The sequence below is a fragment of the Elephas maximus genome, chromosome 11 (genome assembly GCF_024166365.1).
Source record: "Elephas maximus indicus isolate mEleMax1 chromosome 11, mEleMax1 primary haplotype, whole genome shotgun sequence".
Classification (NCBI taxonomy): Eukaryota; Metazoa; Chordata; class Mammalia; order Proboscidea; family Elephantidae; genus Elephas; species Elephas maximus.
The window spans coordinates 89,917,729-89,940,186 of record NC_064829.1 but is presented as its reverse complement, the minus strand read 5'-3'; the positions used below and the strand labels follow the sequence as shown (position 1 = coordinate 89,940,186).

The following is a 22,458-nucleotide window of genomic DNA, read 5'->3' as shown; positions in this document are numbered from 1 at the left end:
CCACATGTAGATGGTAACTTGTAATGTCCGTCATGGTATTATCATTCTTTGATGATGATGATGGTGGTGAGGATGGTGATGAAGGTGGTGAGGATGGTGGTGATGATGATGATGGTGGTAGTGAGGGTAGTTGTGGCGGTAGTGAGGATGGTGATGATGGTGATGGTGATGAAACTAATGGTGATAATAGTGGTGATGAAGCTGGCAATAATTATTAGCAGTTATTGAATACTTACTTTGTCCCAAGACCTGTACATGATTTCATTGAATTCTTACAACAATCTTATAGGGTAGGTCATAGATCCTGGGCTGTCCACCATCTTAGTTCCTGGGATGTCCTCCATCTTAGATGGTAGGCTGCCTTCCATCTCAGATGCTGGGCTGTCCTTCATCTCAGATGCTGAGCTACCCTCCATCTTAGATCCTGGACTGTCCTCCATCTCAGAAGCTGGGCTGTCCTCCATCTTAGACCTGGGCTACCCTCCACCTTGGACCCTGGGGTGCCCTCCATCCTAGATGATGGACTGCCCTCCATCTTAGCTCCTGGGCTGTTCTGCATTTAGCTCCTTGGCTGCCCTCCATCTTAGCTCCTTGGCTGCCCTCCATCTTAGACCCTGGGCTGCCCTCCATCTCAGAAGCTGGGCTACCCTCTATCTTAGATCCTGGGGTGCCCTGCATCTTAGATGTTGGGCTCTCCTCTGTCTTAGATGCTGGGCTGTCATCCACCTTAGATTCTGGGCAGTCCTGCATCTTAGATGCTGGGCTGCCCTTCATCTTAGATCCCAGCTCCCTCTATCTTAGATGCTGATATGTCCTCCATATTAGATGTTAGCCTGCCCTCCATCTTAGCTCCTGGGCAGTCCTCCATCTTAGCCATCACCAGTTTACGGTCCAGAAAACAGAGGCTGAATAGGTAACTAGTAAATGGCAGAGACGGGGTTTACATTTCTACCTGGCTGACATTAAAGCTGGATCCCTGAAATATTTTGGGGCACGTACTCTGTGCCAAGACTTTCTTCTCCCTCCAGTCCTGAACCATTAATATTATTACTTCCTTTTTTCTGATGAGGGAATAGAGACCTCAGCAAGGTTAAAGCACTTGTCCAAAGTTGCATAGCTTACCTGTGGCAGAGCTGGGATAGGAGTCTACCATACCTGAATCCTTCCTTTAGGCTGTTCTCCCACCCAGTACTTGGTTGGATAGTTAAGCTCTAACTCCATCCCTCTTATCACAGAAAGTGTTCTACCATTAATGGTATTCAGGGTGCTCTAACCTCTGTTTAGGAGAACAAACTCAAAGTTCATAGTTCCTTTCCCGTCTAGAGGTGAGCACCCAAGGTTTGTCTGGGGCAGCATGGATGGAGGCATTGGTTTACTAACAGAGGAGGTTGTGGTTCTGTGTCCTATGCATGGATCACCCCTGACTTGTTTGGAGCTAGTGGTGGGGTGCTTCAGAGAGACATTTATACCAGTATCTGGAAATCGTATTACAGGAGGGGAGCTATTCCAGAGAGGGTACACTTCAACAGAGAGCGCACACTGCTACTTGCCAGGTACTAGGTCAAGCTCGGGATTCAGGGGTACCCAAGACACAGAAGGTCCCTGCCCTTAAAGAGGGTCAATAAGAGGATTTGAACTTTTATTATCTTTTGGGCCCAGAGAAATACTTTGGGGGCCCCTTATGAGGTTAAAGAACATCCTTATTGTTCCAAGAGACCAGTGGTCAAATTCTTTATAGCCTAGAAACCCCTCAAACATTCCCCAAGATTCACTAGGATTTTAATGATTCTCTCTCCCTCCTCTCCTGTCTTTCTCTCCTGTCTTCCCCACTCCCTCTTCTCTCTTCTTTTCCTTCTCTCTTTTCATCCCCCCCCCCCCTTATTTCTCTCTCCTATCTGCTTCTCCCTGGACATCACTTTCCTGCTGCTAGCCACTCTGCTGCAACCCAGGTGTGACATGGTGCCTGTGGACTGTGTGCTGCAGCTGAGTTGGCTTGGGTCATGCCTGAGTGCTTCCTCCTGACCATCATGCCCTAGGACCACTTTGTGGCCATCTGCAGACCCTTGTCCTATGGCACCATCATGAGCCCACAACTCTGCCACTAGCTGACTGGCCCAGGTCCCAGTGTCACTGGTCTTCACCATCTGGATGTTCCACTTCTCCATCTGTGGGCTATGTGGCATCATCCACTTCTGTGACATCACCCCTCTGCTGAGCTTGGTGTGAGTGGACACCTGGATCTTTGAGGCCGTTGTATTGGTGGCCACAGTGCTCGTCATCATGGATCCTTTTTGTCTGATCACCGCATCTTACACTGAGGTTCTGGCCACTGTCTTACAGATGCCATTGGCCATGGGATGCCATAAGAACCTGTCCACAGGTGCCTCCCTCCTCAATATGGTGGCACAACAGGGGTTATCTACTTGTAACCCAAGGCCAGCTACTTCCTGGATAGCAAGCAGGTGATGTCTCTCTCCTCCACCCTGGTCACCCCATGTTCAGCCCCATCATCTACAACCTGTGGAACAAGGAGATGAAGGCTTACTTAGGCCATGTATGTGCCCAGAGAAGAGGAAAGAATCCATATTCCTTGATCTCTCCCTGATTCTAGAATCATTTATCAAACAGTTTACTGTAGGTAGACCCCTACTTGAGTGGTCTATAGGCACCTCAGCCTTGAAGTGCACCAAACTGCATTGTTGGTTCTTCTCCTGTAATTCTCCCTTTTATCAATGTCACCAACATACCCTAATGACTCTGTCTTGAATCCAGCTGTCATTTAGACATGCCCATTTTGTGGAGTATGATAGGATCGTGTTCCTGATATTGGAGCATTAACTGAATGCACATTTAAAAGGATGATAATAGCACAGGATCTATGGAAATAATGCTGCCAGTCATAGAAAATAAAAATACCGGATGCCTAGTTAAATTTGAATTCCAGATAAACAATGAATAACTGTTTAGAGTAAGTATGTCCCATGCAAAGTTTGGCATATGTTGTTGTTAGTTGACATTGAGTTGGCTCGAAGTTATAGTGACCTTATGTATAACAGCATGAAATATTGCCTGATCCTGTGCCATTCTCACAATCATTAGTATGTTTGAGCCCATTGTTGTGGCCACTGTGTCAATCCATCTCATTGAGGGTCTCCCTCTTTTTTGATGACTCTTTACCAACTGGACAATGTTTTGTTGTTATCCACAAGGTTTTTATTGGTTAGTTTTCAGAAGTAGATTGTCAGTCCATCTTAGTCTAGAAGCTCTGCTGAAACCTGTCCACCATGGATGACTCTGCTGGTATTTGAAATGCTCACACTTACTTTAAAATACTTACATGCAAAAATAAGGGGAGTGGTACAATAAATTATGGTGCAGGACAACTATAGTAAATGCCATAATATATACAATTTTGTAACAACAGTAATGACAAGCAAAAAATGTGTGAGTGGTTACATAGGTAGACATGCATGCTATGCAGGTGTGCGAAGGCATATAGGAGTACATGCATGTGCATATATAGGTATATTTGCATATGTATATACATGTTTGTATGTGCTGCATATATATACATATATATAATAAAGCACATAGGGGGCACAGTTAGGGATACTTCCTAGATATAATGAAAAACCTTGTGGGATTGACTTACTAGGTTTGAAAGTTCAGGACCATAGTCTCATGAGACAAATAGGTCAATTGCCATAACTTAGTTCATAAAGGTAATGTTCTACTTCCTAATTTGGTAAGAAGCATCTGGGGTCTTAAAAGCTTGTGAGTGGTCATCTAAGATACAACCATTGGTCTCTTTCCATCTGGAACAAAGGAGAGTGAAGAAAGCCAAAGACTCAAGGAAGAAACCTGTCCACAGGACTAATGGCCCATGCATACCACAGCCTCTTCTAGCTTGAGACCAGAAGAACTAGATGGTGCCTCAGTACCGCCACCAACCGTTCTGACCAGGGACACAATAGAAAGTCCCGGTTTGAATGGGAGAAAAATGTAGAAGAAAACTCAAATTCATAAACATACCAGACTTACTGGACTGATAAAGACTAGAAGAACCCCTGAGACTATCGCCCTAAAATGACCTTTTAACCTGGAACTCCCGAAGTCACCTTTCAGCCAAATAATAGATTGGCCTAAAAAATAAACAGTAATACCCGTGAGGAATGTGCTCCTTTAAACAATCAACTACAAGAGACAAAACAGCCAGCATTTACCCAAAAGCAAAGATGAAAAGACAAGGAGGGTCAGGGAAGCTGGATGGATAGAAATGGGGCAGGTGGGGTGGAAATGGTGAGAGTACTGACACATTGCAGGGATAGTAACCAGTGTCAAGGGCAATTTGTGTATAAATTTTTGAATGTGAATCTAATTTTCTGTGTAAGCTTTCATCTAAAACACAGTAAAATATTTTTAAAAGTATTAAATTATTGTGCATAACATATGGTGGAATGCTATATAACTGTTAAAAATTGGTGAGGGAGTTTTATGTATACTGATGCAGAAAGATGAACCATGATAGAGAATTAAACAAAGAAATTGTAGAAGAGTATGCATAGTATGGTCCTATCTGTAAAAACATATTTATTTTATAAATATGTATGTATATCTATATATATTTATTACATATACATATGTGTACATATATACACACACATACATACCAAAACCAAAACCAAACCTGTTGCTGTCGAATTGATTCCAACTCATAGCTACCCTATAGGACAGAGTAAAGCTGCCCCCTAGGGTTTCCAGGGAGCAGCTGGTGGATTTGAACTGCCAACCTCTAGGTTAGCAGCTGAGCTCTTTACCACTATGCCATCAGGGCTTCACATACATGCATATGTATGTATGTGTGTGTGTGTGTGTATATACATTTATTTATTTATACTATTGGTCCAGTGAGGATTTTTGTTTTCTTTATGTTAAGGTCTAATCCATACTGAAGACTGTAGTCTTTGATTTTCATCATGATACCTGGAGAAAATATTGAAGCTGTCAAGGATTTTGTTTTACTTGGATCCACAATCAACACCCGTAGAAGCAGCAGTCAAGAAATCAAATGACGTATTGCAATGGGTAAGTCTGCTGCAAAAGACCACTTACAAAAGACCTGTTAAAAAGCAAAGATGTCACTTTGAGGACTAAGGTGCACGTGACCTAAGCCATGGTATTTTCAATTGCCTCATATGCGTGTGAAAGCGGACAATGAATAAGAAACACCAAAGAAGAATTGATTGATGCATTTGAATTGTGGGATTGGTGAAGAGTATTGAATATACTATGGACTGCCAGAAGAACAAACAAACCTGTCTTGCAAGAAGTACATCCAAAATGCTCCTTGGAAAAGAGCATGGTGAGACTTCATCTCACACACTTTGGACATGTTATCAGGAGGGACCAGTCCCCAGAGACGAGCATCATGCTTTGTAAAGTAGAGGGTCAATGAAAAAGAGGAAGACCCTCAACAAGATGGATTGACACAGTGGCTGCAACAATGGGCTCAAACATAGCAAAGATTTTGAGGAAGGTACAGGACTGGGCAGTATTTCATTCTGTTGTACATAGGGTCGCTATGAGTAAGAACTGACTTGACAGCGCCTAACAACAACTTATATTATACAGACACGCACACATACACACATGAGAGAGAGAAACATTCTGGGCACCCAAAAATGTCTTTAAAGGTATATTTACTTCCATAACATTCAAACTTCTTTTAAAAAGCAAGTATGTGTTTCATAATTAAAACCTTTGAAATAAAGTCTTCTTCCAAGTAGGCTGACACCCCTCATTTTTAGATTAGTAGAAAACTCATGTCAACTACCAAAGTATGAAGATATTAACTAAATTTAACACAAAAGATGTGATTATAGGAAAAATTACTTCACGCAGCTTGTACCTGTCATAGGCAGAATTTTAATCTAGTCTCTCTCCAAAGACGTCAGTATTATGGCTATCTGATGTCCATGTGGTTTGCCTTATGAATACCCACTTTCTTGATCCATTCTGCTGAGATTTTTACAATAAGACTAGCCTGCATACTATTATCAGGAAACTAGAAAATAAGAAGTGTTGGTGAGGATGTGGAGAACTTGGAACCCTTGTGCATTGCTGGTGGGAGTGTAAAATGGTATAACCACTACAGCAAACAGTTTGGTGGTTCTTCAGAAAGTTACAAATTAAATTGCCACATGACCCAGCAATTCTACTCCTAGTTATATACACAAAAGACTTGAAAAAAGGGACTCAAACAGATATTTGTACACCAATATTCATTGCAGCACTATTCTCAATAGCCAAAGGTGTAAACAACCCAAGTGTCCATCAACAGACAAATGGATAAACCAAATGTATACACATACAATGAAATATTATTCAGACATAAAGAGAAATGAAGTTCTGATAAACTCTACAAAATGAACGAGCTTTGAAAACACGCTGAGCAAAATAAGTCAGACACAAAAGGGCGAATATAGCACGATCTCACTTATGTGAAATACCTAGAAAAGACCAGTGCATAGAGACCAGGAGCTGGAGAAGGGAGGGAGTGGTAGCTGTTACTGAAGGGCTACTGAGTTTCTGTTTGGGGTGCTGAAAAACTTTTGGGAATGGATAATGGTGATGGTAGCACAGCTTGGTGAATATAATTAATGTTACTGAATTGTACACTTGAAAACTGCTAAAATGGCAAATGTTTTATTATACAGTCATACGTCACTTAACATTAACAATACGTTCTGTGAAATAGGAAGTTACATGGTTTGGATGCTGTGTAAACACCGTGATATACTACATATGTAAGCCAGTAACATAGGTGTTTATTGTGATTATCAAGACATACGTATTTAGGTTATGCATGTACTGTACCATCATACTCCTGGCAGTGCAACTACCTCGTGTACAAGAGACATGAGATACACGTGTTACATAAGGGAAGCTGTTGTATTTGCTATGTCTAGTTACATCTGCTATGCCCCCTTCTCTGACTGGAATTTCTGAACTTACGGGACCATGGACATATATGCGATCGGACATTGCCTGAAAGGATGTTATGCAGCACATGACTATGTATTTTACCATAATAAAATTTAAAAAAGAGAAACATCTCCCATAACTACCCCCACAGAGCTTGTCAGGCTGTTGGAAAACACCCTCAGGTCCATGGCCTCCAGCTAGGTCTATGTCCTGTTCTATAAGTATCTAATCTAAAGATGTCCAAAAAGCTCCAGGCAGAATTTAACAAAAGAAGTTTGGGTCAGTGCTTAAGGAGGTTAGTGGTAGCTTCTCCAAATAACTCAACCTCAGAGGATAAATTGTATTTCACCAGTAGGAAAGGTGACAGGGGAGGGAACTCCAGTCATAGGGTTCAGAATAAGCAACAATTGTTGTTGTTATTAGCTGCCATGGAGTCAGCCCCCAGCTCATTACGACCCCATACACAACAGGATTGGAGTACTGTGGTCCATAGGATTTTCATGACTGATTTTCAGAAGTAGATCGTCAGTCCTTTCTTCCTGGTCTGTCTTAGTCTGGAAGCTCCACTGAAATGTGTTCAGCATCACAGCAACACACAAGCCTCCACTGACAGAAGGGTGGTGGCTGTGCTTGAGGTGAGATGACCAGGAATTGAACCTGGAAGGTGATAAATCTATCGCTGAACCACCACTGACCCCTAAGCAACAATACAGAGGTTGAAAATGAACTAGGTGCTCCAGGTGGAGTGATCTGGCACAGTGCAGAATCATGACAGATGAAACAGGAAAGTTAGTCTGGGTTCATATTGCCTGAAATGCCCTGAATTTGGAAAGTCTGAATTCATACAGAAGGCAGAGAAGAGAGTGGTTTTTCTTTTTTTATCTTACAAATGTCCTAGCATGTGCCTGTAAGTACAGAGTATGTTTTGACTTGTGCTGAGTGAATTTAATCTTAGAAGGCTTTCTAAACAATCAGCTCAGTTGCCATCAGTCAAAACCAGTTGCCATTGATTTGACTCTGACGCCTGGAGACCCTGTGTGTGTCAGAGTAGAACTGTGCTCCATGGGGTTTTCAATGGCTGATCTTTTGGAAGTAGATCTCCAGGCCTTTCTTCTGAGGGACCTCTGGGTGTATTCAAACCTCCAACCTTTCACTTAACAATGAGCACGTTAACCTTTTGCACCACCCAGAAACTCCAACCTTCAGAAATCCTCCTACAAGCCCCTCAGACTGGATGAGTTCCCTTCTCTGTTTTCCCAGTCTCTGTACTGGCCCCCATCTGTTTCCGTTTCTGCCTTTATCACAGATCTTGGGATCAAGAACAAAGTCTGATTAATTTTTGTGTTTCCAGCATATGGAAGACATTCCAGCACATAGTAGGGTTTCAATACACACTTATCAATATGACCTAAAGATGGACTCCAAACTAAAGGCACCTTTGCCCTCTTCCCTTAAGCCCAATAGAGATTTAGAGAGAGGAAAAAATCCTTTCCATCTGTTCTTTAATTCCACTGAGATTAAGGAAGGCCTCAGAGAGGCTTAGCTTTGATTTAAGCTGGTAGTTCTGCTTGCCTACTGGCTGTGAGAACAAAGCCAACTTGGCAATGACAAGACAACAGCCAGCTAAGAGTATGCGGTGGGTAAGAAGAATCTGGTGAAGATTCTGAATTCAAGACTAAGGACAACTCCTTTGTGGCTGGGAAGAACTCAAGGAGATGCCCTTGTCTTCTGACTACAGGACTCTCTGGCTCTACTTCTGAAAATTCTGTCCTAGAGTAGTTGCTCAGGTTATCTGCTTACAGACTAGAGAACCCAAGGGAGGAAGAAGGTGACTTGAACCCATTCTGATTGATTTATCTTACTTGAGCTATTCAGGTAAGGAGACCGCATGGTCCATTTTGGGGGCAAAGGAACGTGTGAGATTAGAAGAAAGGAAATGGTATTTATAGCACACCTGCTATGTACCAAAGGGTCCCTGGTGCCACAATGGTTAAGCACTCAGCTGCTAACTGAAAGGTTGGTGGTTCAAATCCACCAGCCATTCCGCAGGAGAAAAAAACTGCCGATCTGCTCCCATAGATTTCAACCTAGGAAACCTTATGGGGCAGTTCTACTCTGTCATATAGGGTTGCTATGAGTTGGAATTGATTCGATGGCACACAACAACAACTATGTGCCAGACATTTCGATGAGTGATCTGTCTGTAGTATCTCAACTAAATCCTCACATGTAGTTATAAACACGTTTCTATTTTACAGGTGAGGAAATTGGAAGTCAGTAAGAGTAAGTAAAATGCTTGATTTCACATGATTAAGAGGTGGAGGATTTGAAGTTTGGGTTCAAGTCTGTGCAATACTAAAGGTCAATTTCCTTTTAACTACACTAAAATTACTCTCATGGTGATTGAAAAGGAATTCCTGGGTTGGGAGTTCAAAAGTTGTGCTGTAAAATAAGCAAGAGCAACTCTGGGCATTTGAGGTGACTGGCTGCAAGGTTTGACTCATGGGAGACTTCATGACAGAGGTAAGCCTGGAGCAGGGGAAAAGAGAAAAATTTTGAACAGAAGCGGCAGCAAGGAAGAAGTGGAACACAGCACAGGGAAGTCCAGTGTGGGGAGGGAAAGACTAAGGGAAGAGGGCAGTTGAGGAGTTCTTGTTTAGAACCAATGAGAGCTCCACCATCCAACTAGTTGGGTAGAAAGTAATGTTTAGGACCAAGTTCAAGTCTATGGGCACAGATGCAGTTTTAATTTCAGGACGAGGGTCAGCTCCAACCATTCGTACTGAAGAGAACAGACTTCTTCAGGTGAGCATTAAGTTCTTTAAATTCTTTGCTTCATTTAATTTTCTTTGAGGATAGATTCATAATCAAAGGAATCGAGACCCAGAGTGGAGAAGTGATCAGGTGACTATGTCTCTAGAAAGCATATCTTCATTTGTAAACCAAACCGAATGGAGTAGTGGCTCTATCATTTGTTGAGGGACCTTGGACAGATGATTTCACCTTACAGTGTAATAATAATAATACTGACTTCTCAGTGGTAAGACAAAGCTAAGAAACCTTGCTGTACAAGGTCACTGGGATGATAAAGTAAGATTCCATCTATACAGTCTTTGTCCAGGATCCCAAGCTGATATATCAGCAGCCACTTCACATTTTTTTTTTTTAAACTCAGGTCCATTCTAAACTACATAATCACAACATTAACTACAACGCTTGAATTTGTGTAGATCTTTTCCGTTTCTTCCTATGTAACATGTGGAAGTTAAACTGTATGCCTCGAAATGGCCCTTCTAGCTCTAAAATTCTCTTCCTGGAGTGGAAGAACAATTTCCTTTTCACTTTGGCCAAGCCTGTTTGAAAAAAATCAAGTGAAATTTTCACAAAAAAAATCCCAAGTGATAAGGGAGAAAGGCATGGGCTAAGGAGCCAGTTAGACCTGATAAGATTGAATGTGTATTTTACTACTTACAGTTGGGAGGCCTTGGGGAAGCTGTTATACTCTTTAATCCTTAGTTTCTACATCTGGAAAATGGGATCATTGATTAGTTACCTTTTAGTGTTGTTATGACGAGAATAAAATGCGAATTGAAAAAACACTTGAGGCCCAGGACAGGAACCATTCCTGAAGCCAACTCCTCAGACATGGATTGGACTGGACAATGGGTTGGAGAGGGATGCTGGTGAGGAGTGAGCTTGGATCAGGTGGACACTTGAGACTATGTTGGCATCTGCTGCCTGGAGCAGAGATGAGAGGGTGGAGGGGGTTAGAAGCTGGCGAAATGGACACGAAAACAGAGAGTGGAGGGAGAGAACAGACTGTCTCATTAGGGGGAGAGTAATTGGGAGTGTGTAAAAAAAAAAAGTAGCAAGGTGTATATGGGTTTTTGTGTGAGAGACTGACTTGACAAATTTTCACTTAAAACACAATAAAAATTATAAAAAGAAAAACACTTGACATAACACTTAAAACACTTAGCAATGGGTAAATGCCGAAAAATGTGAATAATTATTCCCGGGCTTCACTTTGGCATGCAGAATCCAAGAATTTATTTATGGATCAACAGGGACTCAGGGAGGTTCAGTGCCTTGCTCAGAGTTTACTCAGGAAGGGAGTGGCATGTTCTGAATTCAAGGATCACTCTTTTACTCCAAAGGGCAGGGAGGAACACAAACCCGTTTCTATTGAGTTGAATCTGACTTGTGGCAGCCCCACGTGTGTCAGAGTATAACTGTGCTCCATAGGGTTTTCAATGGCCGATTTTTTTTAGGAAGTAGATCACCAGGCTTTTTGATTAAGCAGAGAATCTTTTAGGGAGGAAAAACAAGAAATTAGTCAGAGTAATTACTTTTGCAAAGGGGAATAGAGATGGAAGGCAAAAATATCATTCCTTGTGTATCCTTTGTTAATATTTGAATTTTTGTCATTTTCAATATTTCATTTAAGATTACTTTAAATTAAAACATAAAGTTCATAGAATGGGGAATTATAATTTTATCTTCTAAGATTGTTTTAAGGCTTAAATGAGAAAATTGTATAAGATGTCTGACATGTGATAGATACTCAATAAACACGTTTTCTGTTAAATCAGTCTTGTATTCCAGGCTTACATCAGCCAATAAAAAAACTTTTTTTTTTAAATACCATATTTTAAATAGTAAGCTCTTTTCTATAGTCTTTGAGTTGCTAGGCTATATTATTGGCCAGCGTCCAAGGGTTTTATTGACTTTCCTGATGACTGCTTTCCTTGTCTTTTAGACCAGTGTTTCTCAAACTCTAATGTGCATAAATATCACCCAGAGGTCTTGCTAAAATTCAGATTCTGATTTAATAGATTTTGGTGGAAGGGGCTTAGATTCTGTGTTTCTAATGGTCTTCTAGGTGATTCTGATGCTACTGGTCCACAGACCAAAAGAGACAAAGTCCTAAACCCATATAAAGAACCCTCCGTTCACTCCAAAGTCTTTCATAAACAGTGCAATCCCATGCAAGGCAATGTTGGGTAGTAAAATCAGACAGAACTTACTTGAAAAATCTGTGTCCTGACTTCCGAATTGTAAGCTCTGGGAACCTCAGCTTTCTCATTTTAACAATAAGGAAATGATACCCTACTTTGTAAGGAGCCTTGGTGGTGCAGTGGTTAAATGCTCAGCTGCTAACTGAAAGAATGGCAGTCTGAACCCAACAGCCCCTCCATGTGAGAAAAGACCTGGAGATCTGTTCCTGTAAAGATTATAGTCTAGGAAACCCTATGGGGCAGTTCTACTCTATCACACAGGGCCACTATGAGTCAGAATCAACTAGATGGCAACGAGTTACCCTGCTTTGTAGAATATTGAGAAATGAATGACTTTTTTGTGTGTGTGTGTGTGAAAATTACACAGTATGGTGCCAGGAGCACAGAGGCATACAATAAATGTTATCTCCATCTTTTTAACAAGACATTTTTTGGGGGGAGACAAGAAAAAGTTTTCTCTAGAAGAAATCAGAGATCAAGCTTCCACTGGTTTTTCTAGAAAACTACCACATTGTTTTTGATGTTAGATGTCTTTGGGTCTGTTTCAACTCATAGCGACCCCATGTGACAGAGTAGAACTGCCTCATAGGGTTTTCATGGCTGTAATCTTGTATGGGCACAGATCGCTAGGTCTTTCTTTCATGGAGCTACTCGGTGGGTTGGCTCTTTTCACTAACAAATTTTTGAGAATTTCTATGTTGTTGTTGTTATTGAGTTGATTCTGACTTATGGCGACCCTATGTGCTGCAGAGTAGAACTGCATCCATAGGGTTTTCAAGACTGTGACCTTTCAGAACAGATCCTCAGGCCTTTTATCTGAGGTGCCTCTGGGTAGGTTCAAACCTCCAACCTTTCGACTAGTATTCGAGTGCTTAACAATTTGCGCCACCCAGTGACTCCAAATTTCTTCTATAAAAGCCATCAAATCAGTAGAGGTATTGTGCTCAGAGTAAAGGAGTTTAGGATTATTTTCTATTTGGAGATGAAATCCAGTGTAGCATGTTTCAAAAATGCAACCTAAAAAAGAGGCCAATCCAATTTTATCAAAAGTTGTTGTTAGGTGCCATCGAGTTTATTCAGACTCATAACGACCCTATGTACAGCACTGCCCAGTCCTGCACCATCATCACAATCTTTGTTATACTTAAGCCCATTCATTGTTGGAGCTACTGTGTCAATCCATGTCATTGAGAGTCTTCCTCTTTTTCACTGACCCTCTACTTTACCAAGCATGATGTCCTTCTCCAGGGACTGACCCCTCCTGACAACATGTCCAAAGTATGTGAGATGTAGTCTCACCATCCTTGCTTCTAAGGAGCATTCTGGTTGTACTTCTTCCAAGACAGATTTGTTAGTTCTTTTGACAGTCCATGGAATATTCAATATTCTTCTCCAGCAACACAATTCGAAGGCATCAATTCTTCTTCAGTATTCCTTGTTCATTGTCCAGCTTTCACATACATACAAGGTGGTTGAAAACACCATGGCTTGGATCAGGTGCACCTTAGTCCTCAAGGTGACATCTTTGCTTTCAACACTTTAAAGAGGCCTTTTGCAGCAGATTTGCCCAATTCAATACTCTTTTTGATTTCTTGACTGCTGCTTCCGTGGGTGTTGATTGCAGATCCAAGTAAAACGAAATGCTTGACAACTTCAGTCTTTTCTCTGTTTATCATGACGTGGCTCATTGGTCCAGTTGTGAGGATTTTTGTTTTCTTCATGTTGAGGTGTAATTCATACTGAAGGCTGTGGTCTTTGATCTTCATTGGTAAGTGCTTCGAGCCCTCTTCACTGTCAGCAAGTGAAGTTGTGTTATCTGCATAATGCAGGTTGTTAATGAGTCTTCCTCCAATCCCGATGCCCTGTTCTTCTTCATATTGTCCAGCTTCTCAGAGTATTTGCTCAGCATACAAATTGAATAGGTCTGGTGAAATGTTACAACCCTGACGCCCACCTTTCCTGACTTTAAACCACACAGTATCCCCTCCTTCTTTTCGAACAACTGCCTCTTGATCTATGTACAGTTTCCTCATGAGGACAATCAAGTGTTCTGGAGTTCCCATTCTTCTCAGTGTTATCCATAATTCATTATGATCCACAGTTGAATGCCTTTGCATAGTCAATAAAACACAGGTAAACATCTCTCTAGTATACTCTGCTTTCAGCTAGGATCTACCTGACATCAGCAATGATATCCTTGGTTCCACGTCCTCTCCTGAATCCAGCTTGAATTTCTGGGAGTTCCCTGTTGATATACTGCTGCAGCCACTTTTGAATGATCTTCAGCAATGCCTTCAGTGCAGTTTGGACTTCTTCCTTCAGTACCATTGGTTCCTGCTCATATTGTACCTCCTGAAATGGTTCAACATTGACCAATTCTTTTTGGTATAATGGCTCTGTGTATTCCTTCCATCTCCTTTTGATGCTTCCTGAGTCATTTAATATTTTCCCCATAAAAAATCCTTCGATACTGTAACTCGAGGCTTGAATTTTTTCTTCAGTTCTTTCAGCTTGAGAAATACAGAGAGTGTTCTTCCCTTTTGTTTTTCTATCTCCAGGTCTTTGCACATGTCATTATAATACTTTTTCTTCTCTAGCCACCCTTTGAAATGTTCTGTTCAACTCTTTCACTTCATCATTTCTTCCTTTCCCTTTAGCTACTTGATGTTCAAGAGCAAGTTTCAGAGTCTCTTCAGACATCCATTTTGGGCTTTTCTTTCTTTTTACTGACTTCTTGCTTTCTTCATGTATAATGTCCTTCATGTCATTCCACATCTCGTGTGGTCTTCGGTTATTAGTATTCGACGCATCAAATCTATTCTCGAGATGGTCTCTAAATTCAGGTGGAATATACTCAAGGTCATACTTTGACTCTTGTGGACTTGTTTTAATTTTCGTCACTTTCAACCTGAACTTGCATATGAACAACTGATGATCTGTTCCGCAGTCAGCCCTTGGCCTTGTTCTGACTGATGACATTGAGCATTCCATCGTCTCTTCCCAAGATGTAGTCAAAAGTAATATTCATTTATATAGAACTTTCCCTTCAATTTTCTTATGCAATCTCCACAACATCTCATGGGAGCCAGTATCATTCTTCTCATTTTACTAAGGAAAAAACAGAGGGTCACATAAATCAGAGATTGTAATATGCAGATGAGGCAGGTTTTCTGATTTCAAGGTAAGTGTTCTTCCAACTACACTACATTGATTCCGTTCCAAAGTCAACAACCGTCAGAAGTTGAACAGAAAGGTCACTTAGGATGAGAGCTAAGGCTCCCAGCCAACACCGACTACCATTTGTTGCTGCACCTGCTAGAGGTACAGTGTCTGGAAATCCAGTGTTCATGCTTTGTGCATTAAATAAGCTTGTATTAAGTACCTATAAGATGCCAGGCAGGGTTCTCCTTGCTAGATACGAGGATACAGTGCAGAGTAAGACGGACTCAGTCCCTGCCCTTGTGAAACTCGCAATCCAGTAGAAGAGATGATGAACAGGTGAATAAACATTCAAATAATTTAAAATAATAATTACTTTGAGAGGAAGTAATTGGATACCAAACCAGTTGCAGTCAAGTCGGTTCCAACTCATGGCAACCTCAGGTGTTGCAGACTACAATTGTACTCTGTAGGGTTTTCAAAGCTGTGACCTTTCAGAGCAGATCCCCAGGCCTTTCTCCGATGTGGCTCTGGGTGCGTTCGAACTGCCAATTTTTTGGTTAGTAGCCACGTGCTTAACCACTTGTATCACCCAGAAACTCCTAATGGGATACAATGACAGATAATAATGATCCAGGGTGGTGGTGAGTTTGATACAGGATTTCCAAGGATGGCTTATCTGAGCACAAGACATTGAAACCGATGCCAAGTATACTAAACCAAACCCGTTGCTGTCGAGTTGGTTGCAATTTACAGCGACCCTATATTACACTAAGAAGCCAGAAATAGGAAAATCAAGAATGGGGAGAAAGGTGTTCCAGAAAGAAGGAAACTCACCTGGGAATTCTTTAAAGCTTGAAGGACCTTGTTCCATTTGAGGAAGTGAAAGGTCTCCCACGGAACTTCAGGAGATGAGACAAGAGGAAGGATGAAGTGAGTTAAACCTGAAACAGTTGGAAGTGATTAGAACATTCAGGACCTTGAAGGCTGTTGTAAGGAACTTGATGCTTAGTCTTAGATTAATTGGGATGGTGAAGAGTTTTAAGCAGAGGAGTAGTCCAATGTGATCTTTGATTTTTAAAGGCCCTTCACAGGTCCCTAGGTGGTGCAAACACTTGACTGCTTACCTAAAGATTGGTGGTTTGAACCCACTCAGCAGAATCATGAAAGAAAAGGCCTGGCGATCTGCTGCTGTTAAGATTACAGCCAGGAAAACCCTATGGGACGGTTCTACTTTGTAACTCATGGATCACCCTGAGTTGGAATTGACTTGATGGCAACTGACAACAACAACAACTAGCTTCTACGTGGAGAAGGATATTAGAAGGTAAGAATGGAAGCAGAGAGACCAGATAAGGGGTTATTCAGTTGATTCTAGTGAGATAATGGCTTGGACCAAAGGTGAGGCAAGATGTAGAGAGACAGATTTACAAAACATTTTATAGATATATTTTGTTCTTAGATGGTGAGGTCCTTGGAGTTGGCCAACATGACCAGAGTTCAGGAGTTTATCCTGCTGGGTTTGTCCACAACGGTGGGCATACACGGTGCCCTGTTTGCCATCTTCTTGAGCCTCTACCTGTTGACTTTATTAGAGAATACTCTGATCATCTACCTCATCTGCAGTCACAGTGAGCTCCGCAAGCCCATGTACTTCTTCCTGGGTAACCTGAGCTGCCTGGAGATGTGCTACATGTCAGTGACCATGCCCAGCCTGCTTGTGGGGCTGTGGACAGGGTCCTGCCATGTGCCCTTTACAGTCTGCATGACCCAACTCTTCTTTTTCATCTCTCTTATCTGTACTGAATGTACCCTCCTGGGCTCCATGGCCTATGATCGCTATGTGGCCATCTGCTGCCCACTCCACTACCCACTACTCATGCGGCCACAGGTCTGCCTGGGCCTGGCCTTGTCCTCATGGCTTGGTGGTCTTCTGGTCTCCGTGGCCAAGACAACATGCATTGCAAGCCTATCCTACTGTGGCCCCAATGTCCTCAACCACTTCTTCTGCGATGTCTCCCCTCTGCTCAACTTGTCCTGCACCCACGTGGCCCTGACAGAGCTGGTGGACTTCATCTCTGCCATCGTTATCCTCTGGGGTTCCCTCCTAGTGGCCATGGCCTCATATGCAGCTATTGGTAGGGCTGTGCTCCACATGCCATCAGCCACTGCCCGTCGCAAGGCCTTCTCCACGTGTGCCTCCCACCTGGTAGTGGTGGGTATCTTTTACTCAGCCACTATCTTCATCTATGCCCGTCCCAGCCGCATAGAGGCCATGGACCTCAACAAGGTGCTCTCGGTCATTTACACAGTGGTCACGCCCATGTGCAACCCAATCATCTACTGCCTTCGGAACAAGGAGGTCCAGGGAGCTTTCCGTAGAACTCTGCATAGGTCCTGACACTGACCAGCTGACCAGGGCGTGAGGGAAGATCTCAAGTGACCAATACCCTATGTTTTATTGAGCTATCATTCACCTACCATAAAATCCACCCTTTTAAAATATACAATTCAGTGATTTTTTAGACTATTCACGATGTTGTGCAACCATCACCACTACTTAATTCCTGATTCCATCACCCCCAAAAGAAACCCTTTACCCATTAGCAGTCACTCCCTATTCCTCCCTCTGTCCCTAAGCAACTGATAATCTACTTTCTGTCTCTATGGATTTACCTATTCTGGACATTTAATATAAATCAGATCATACAATATGTGGTCTTTTGTTACTAGCTTCTTTCACTTAACACAATATTTTCAAGGTCCATTCCTGTTATAGCATGTATCAATGCTTCATTCCTTTATATAGTTGAATTATTTTCCATTGGATGTATGTACCACATTGTGTTTACCTTTTCATCAGTTGATGGGCATTTGGGTTGTTTCCACTTTTTTGGCTGTTGTGAATAATTCTGCTATGAACATTTTTTTTTTCCTTCAGAATAAATTCCCAGAGTGGGATTGATGGGCTCAAGGTCATTTAGACTGTCAAGGCTTTAAAATTTATTAATGAATTTGCCTTCTAAGAGGTACCAGTCTATATTCTCCCAGACAACACCACAGCATGCTCATTTCCCTTGAGGCATTGTCATCATGAGCTATTATTACTTAAAATAAAATTTAAAAATCTGCCAGTGTGATAAACAAGTCATTCCACAGAAGGTCATCCTTTAAATTTCTATGTTTATTTTTCTAATTAAAAAAATAATGTAAGCTTATTTTTAATTATTCAAATACATTAAATATAAAATACAAACACCATGTAGCCTTATCCCTGAAAGTAACCATTAATAACTGCTTTTTGATATGTAGTATTTCAGATTCCCATCTAGATACATATTAACATAAGTAATTATCACAATTATTGGTATTATCACTATTATTTCATGAAAAGTTTGACATACTTATTTATTTATTTGTGCTTTAGGTGAAAGTTTACAGAGAAAATTAGTTTCTCATTCAACAATTAGTACATGAATTGTTTTGTGACATTGGTTGCAATCCCCAAGATGTGTCGACACTCTCCCCTTCTCCACCCGGATTTCCTGTTTCCATTTGTCCCATTTTCCTGTCCATTCCTGCCTTCTTTGCTTTGCTTTTGGGCAGGTGTGAGCATTTGATCTCATATATGTGATTGGACTACAAAGCATATTTCTTAAGTGTGTTATTGTTTGTTTCATAGACCTGTCTAATCTTTGGCTGAAGGGAGTGACTTCAGTTCTGAGTTAAAACGGTGTCTGGGGGCCATAGTCTTGACTCAACAACACACCTAAGCTATCTCCTCACATTAGTATCTACAAGTCTAGTTTAATGCCTTTAATGGCTGCGTGTTATTTCTCAGTATGCACATAAAATACTTAAATAACTATCATTGGATATTTAAGATATTCCCAGCAATCTCCAATAAAATAATGTTTAGCCCAAAATTCACAATTTTGAAATGAACATTCTTGTACAGCCATTTGGCGAAACTGAATGCAGATATATATATATAATGTATTTAATATTTTTCAAAGGGGAAATTGCTGTCTTCTATATGAATTTGCATTTCTGGAATTAATGAAGTGATTAAATGTTTTCTTGTAGGCTATCAGCCAGTTATGTTCCTTCTTCAACAACTTTCCTGTTTATGATCGTTTTCCTTTTGTTTTTGTCTTGAAGTAGTCATTATTTTAGAAAATCTTTATAGATTACACTGCAAATATTTTCCTCCATGTTTCTATTTGCCTTTGAAACCTGTGTATGGATTTTTTTCATTGTAGTGAAAATATACATATCAAAACATACACCATTTTAATAATTTCTACAATTATTATTCAGTGACATTGATTACATTCTTCTTGTTTTGCAACTATTCTCACTATTGTTTTCCATATCACTCCACTACCATTAACATAAACTCAATGCCTCCTAACTCCCCCATTCCCCTTCCCTCCCACCCTTGGTAGTCACTAATAATCTTTGGTTTCTATTTATTTGCTTATTTCATAAAAATGACACCATACAATATTTGTCCTATTGCAGCTGACTTATTTCACTCTGCATAATGTTTTCAAAGAAACCCTGGTGGCATAGTGGTTAAGTGCTACAGCAGTTCGAATCCACCACCAGGTGCTCCTTGGAAACTCTATGGTGCAGTTCTACTCTGTCTTATAGTGTTCATTCATTTTCAAGGTTCATTCATGTTGTGTTATACATCAGGACTTCATTTCTCTTTATGGCTGAGCAATATCCCATTGTGTGTATATACCACATTTTGTTTATCCATTCATCTGTTGGTGGACATTTCCATTGTTTCCACCTTTTGGCTATTGTGAAAAGTGCTGCAATGAAATTGGAGTGCAGGTTTCTGTTTGCATTCCTGCCTTCACTTCTTCTGGGTTTATACCTAGGATTGAGATTGCTGGGTCTTATGGCAGTTCCATGTTCAACTTTTTGAGGAACCACCAAACTGTTTTCCACAGTGGCTGTACCATTTTACATTCCCACCAGCAGTGAATGTGTGCTCTAATTTCTCCACAACCTCACCACCACCTGTTGTTTCAGTTTTTTTTTTTTTATTTGATCATTGCCATTCTTATAGGGATGAGGTGGTATCTCACTGTAGTTTTGCTTTGCATCTCCCAAATGGCTAATAAAGGAGTCCTTGGTGGTACAGTGGCTAAACACTCAGCTGATAACTAAAAGGTTGGCAGTTCAAGCCCACACAGCAGCTCCGAGGGAGAAAAAACTGTTGATTTGCTTCCATAAACATTACAGGCTTGGAAGCCCTATGGGGCAGTTCTAATCTGTCATATGTGGTCACTATGAGTCTAAATAGACCTGGCAGCATCCAACAACAACAAAAACAATGACTGATGATGTTGAGTATGCTGTGTATATGTTTTGGTGATAAAAGCTTTAAAATCAGGAGCAGGAAAATGTCCAGTTTTCTCTGGAGGGACTCAGTGTGGGCGTAGAGTCTTCTTTAATGCTATGTGGACCTCCTTGTTCCTCAAGCAGTAGATAATTGGACTGCATATGGGCGTGATTGCTGTGTAGATGACCGACAGCACCTTGTTGAGGTCTGTGGATTCAATGTGGCTGGGTCGGGAGTACATGAAGAGGACCACTGAGTAGAAGATGCCCATTACAACCAGGTGGGAGGCACAAGTGGAGAGGGCTTTGCAGTGGGCAGCAGCTGATGTCATACGGAGTACAGCCCTACCAATGGCCACATAGGAGGAGAGAGCAACTACTAATGACCCACAGAAGATGATGATGGCAGAGACAAAGTCCACCAGCTCCGTCAGGGCCATGTGAGTGCAAGACAGGTTGAGCAGAGGGGAGACATCACAGAAGAAGTGGTTGAGAACATTGGGGCCACAGTAGGAGAGGCTCATGATGCATGTGGTTTTGATCAAGGAGATCAGAAGGCCACCAAGCCATGAAGTCATGGCCAAGCCCAGGCAGACCTGGGGTCGCATGAGCAGTGGGTAGTGGAGTGGGCGACAGATGGCTACATAGCGGTCATAGGCCATGGAAGCCAGGAGGGTGCACTTGGTGCCAATAAGGGATATAAATAAAAATAGCTGAATTGTGCAAGCTGTGAAGGGCACATGGCAAGGCCCTGTCCACAGCCCCAGGAGGAGGCTGGGCATGGTCACAGACATGTAGCACATCTCTAGGCAGCTCAGGTTGCCCAGGAAGAAGTACATGGGTTTGTGGAGCTCACTGTGACAGCAGATAAGGTAGATGATGAGAGTGTTCTCCAAGAGGGTCAACACATAGAGGGCCAGGAAGATGGCAAACAGGGCATCCATTACACCCAGTCTTGTGGACAAACCCAGCAGGATAAACTCCTGGACTCTGGTCATGTTGGCCAACTCCAAAGATCTCTCCATCTAAGTAAAGAAAGAAATAGGTTTGTAGAGATGCTGATTTGTCCAGAAGTGCAATTGCAGAGAAAGGGAGAATGTATATGATGTGGGCCCCTAGAACCAGTGTAATTGCTGCATGTTGATTGTTAGGGGGAGGACGTGTGGGGAAGCCACTGGAAAATTGCAAAAATGGAAACAGAAGTCTTACACCAATGCTCACTAAATCTGTGATGTTATGCAAGTCTTCCAACCTTTGCGAGCCTCATTGATCTCATCTATGAAATGGAAATGAAATCTACCACTATGATGTCCTTGCTCTTGTTATATGCCATTGAGTCAATTCTAACTCATAGTGACCCTATATACAGCTGCCCTATAGGGTTTCCTAGGCTGTGATCTTCACAAGAACAGATTGTCAGGTTTTTTCTCTCATGGAGCCACTGGTGGATTTGAACTGAGGACTTTTCAGTTCGCAGCTGAGCACTTAACTGCTGCACCACCCAGGCTTCTTATGTTATCTTTACTTCCTATGAATATTAAACATGACAATAGATGAGAAGGTGGTTTGTAAAGCAAGGAATGATAGTTACTTTTGTTTGCTTTGAGTGGACTCGAATATCCAACCTTTAGATTAGCAGCAGAGCACCTGAACTGTTTGCACCACCCAGAAACTTATACCTAGACTACAAGCATTATTTTCTCCCCCATATAGATGACATCATCAAGGGTCAGAAAGGTTAAGTGACTTGTCCAAGGACACACAATTTGGAAACTGCAAGTCTGTCTGACTCCTACACCAATGGTATCAGTCTCTTGGGGATTTGCTCCATGATGTATCCTAGAAGTAGGGGTCTTTTGCCCCTGGCATTAACACTGGGAATCCAATATTATTTTTTTAGGGAACTGAGATGTGGAGAGTAGACTTTTTTGAACTATCT

At 41.6% G+C, this 22,458-nt stretch overlaps 2 protein-coding genes and 1 pseudogene across 2 annotated transcripts; 2 read left to right on the top strand and 1 right to left on the bottom strand.

Annotated features, from left to right (window-relative positions):
• The first annotated feature begins 1,890 nt into the window (after positions 1–1,890).
• Positions 1,891–2,838, top strand: LOC126086172 (olfactory receptor 10A7-like; annotated as a pseudogene).
• A 13,785-nt stretch (positions 2,839–16,623) lies between these two features.
• On the top strand, positions 16,624–17,562 carry LOC126085004 (olfactory receptor 5-like). Its single transcript, XM_049899888.1, has one exon. It carries the CDS (start codon positions 16,624–16,626, stop codon positions 17,560–17,562), a length of 939 nt encoding a protein of 312 aa, XP_049755845.1.
• Positions 17,563–20,605: 3,043 nt separating this feature from the next.
• LOC126086171 (olfactory receptor 5-like) lies at positions 20,606–21,544 on the bottom strand. The gene has a single exon (XM_049902356.1). The coding sequence runs from the start codon at positions 21,542–21,544 to the stop codon at positions 20,606–20,608; it is 939 nt and encodes a 312-aa protein (XP_049758313.1).
• Between the last annotated feature and the right edge of the window lie 914 nt (positions 21,545–22,458).

Excerpts from the sequence above, each read along its gene's own strand:
- LOC126086171 (XM_049902356.1), bottom strand. The coding sequence starts at position 21,544 with ATGGAGAGATCTTTGGAGTTGGCCAACATGACCAGAGTCCAGGAGTTT.
- LOC126085004 (XM_049899888.1), top strand. The coding sequence starts at position 16,624 with ATGGTGAGGTCCTTGGAGTTGGCCAACATGACCAGAGTTCAGGAGTTT.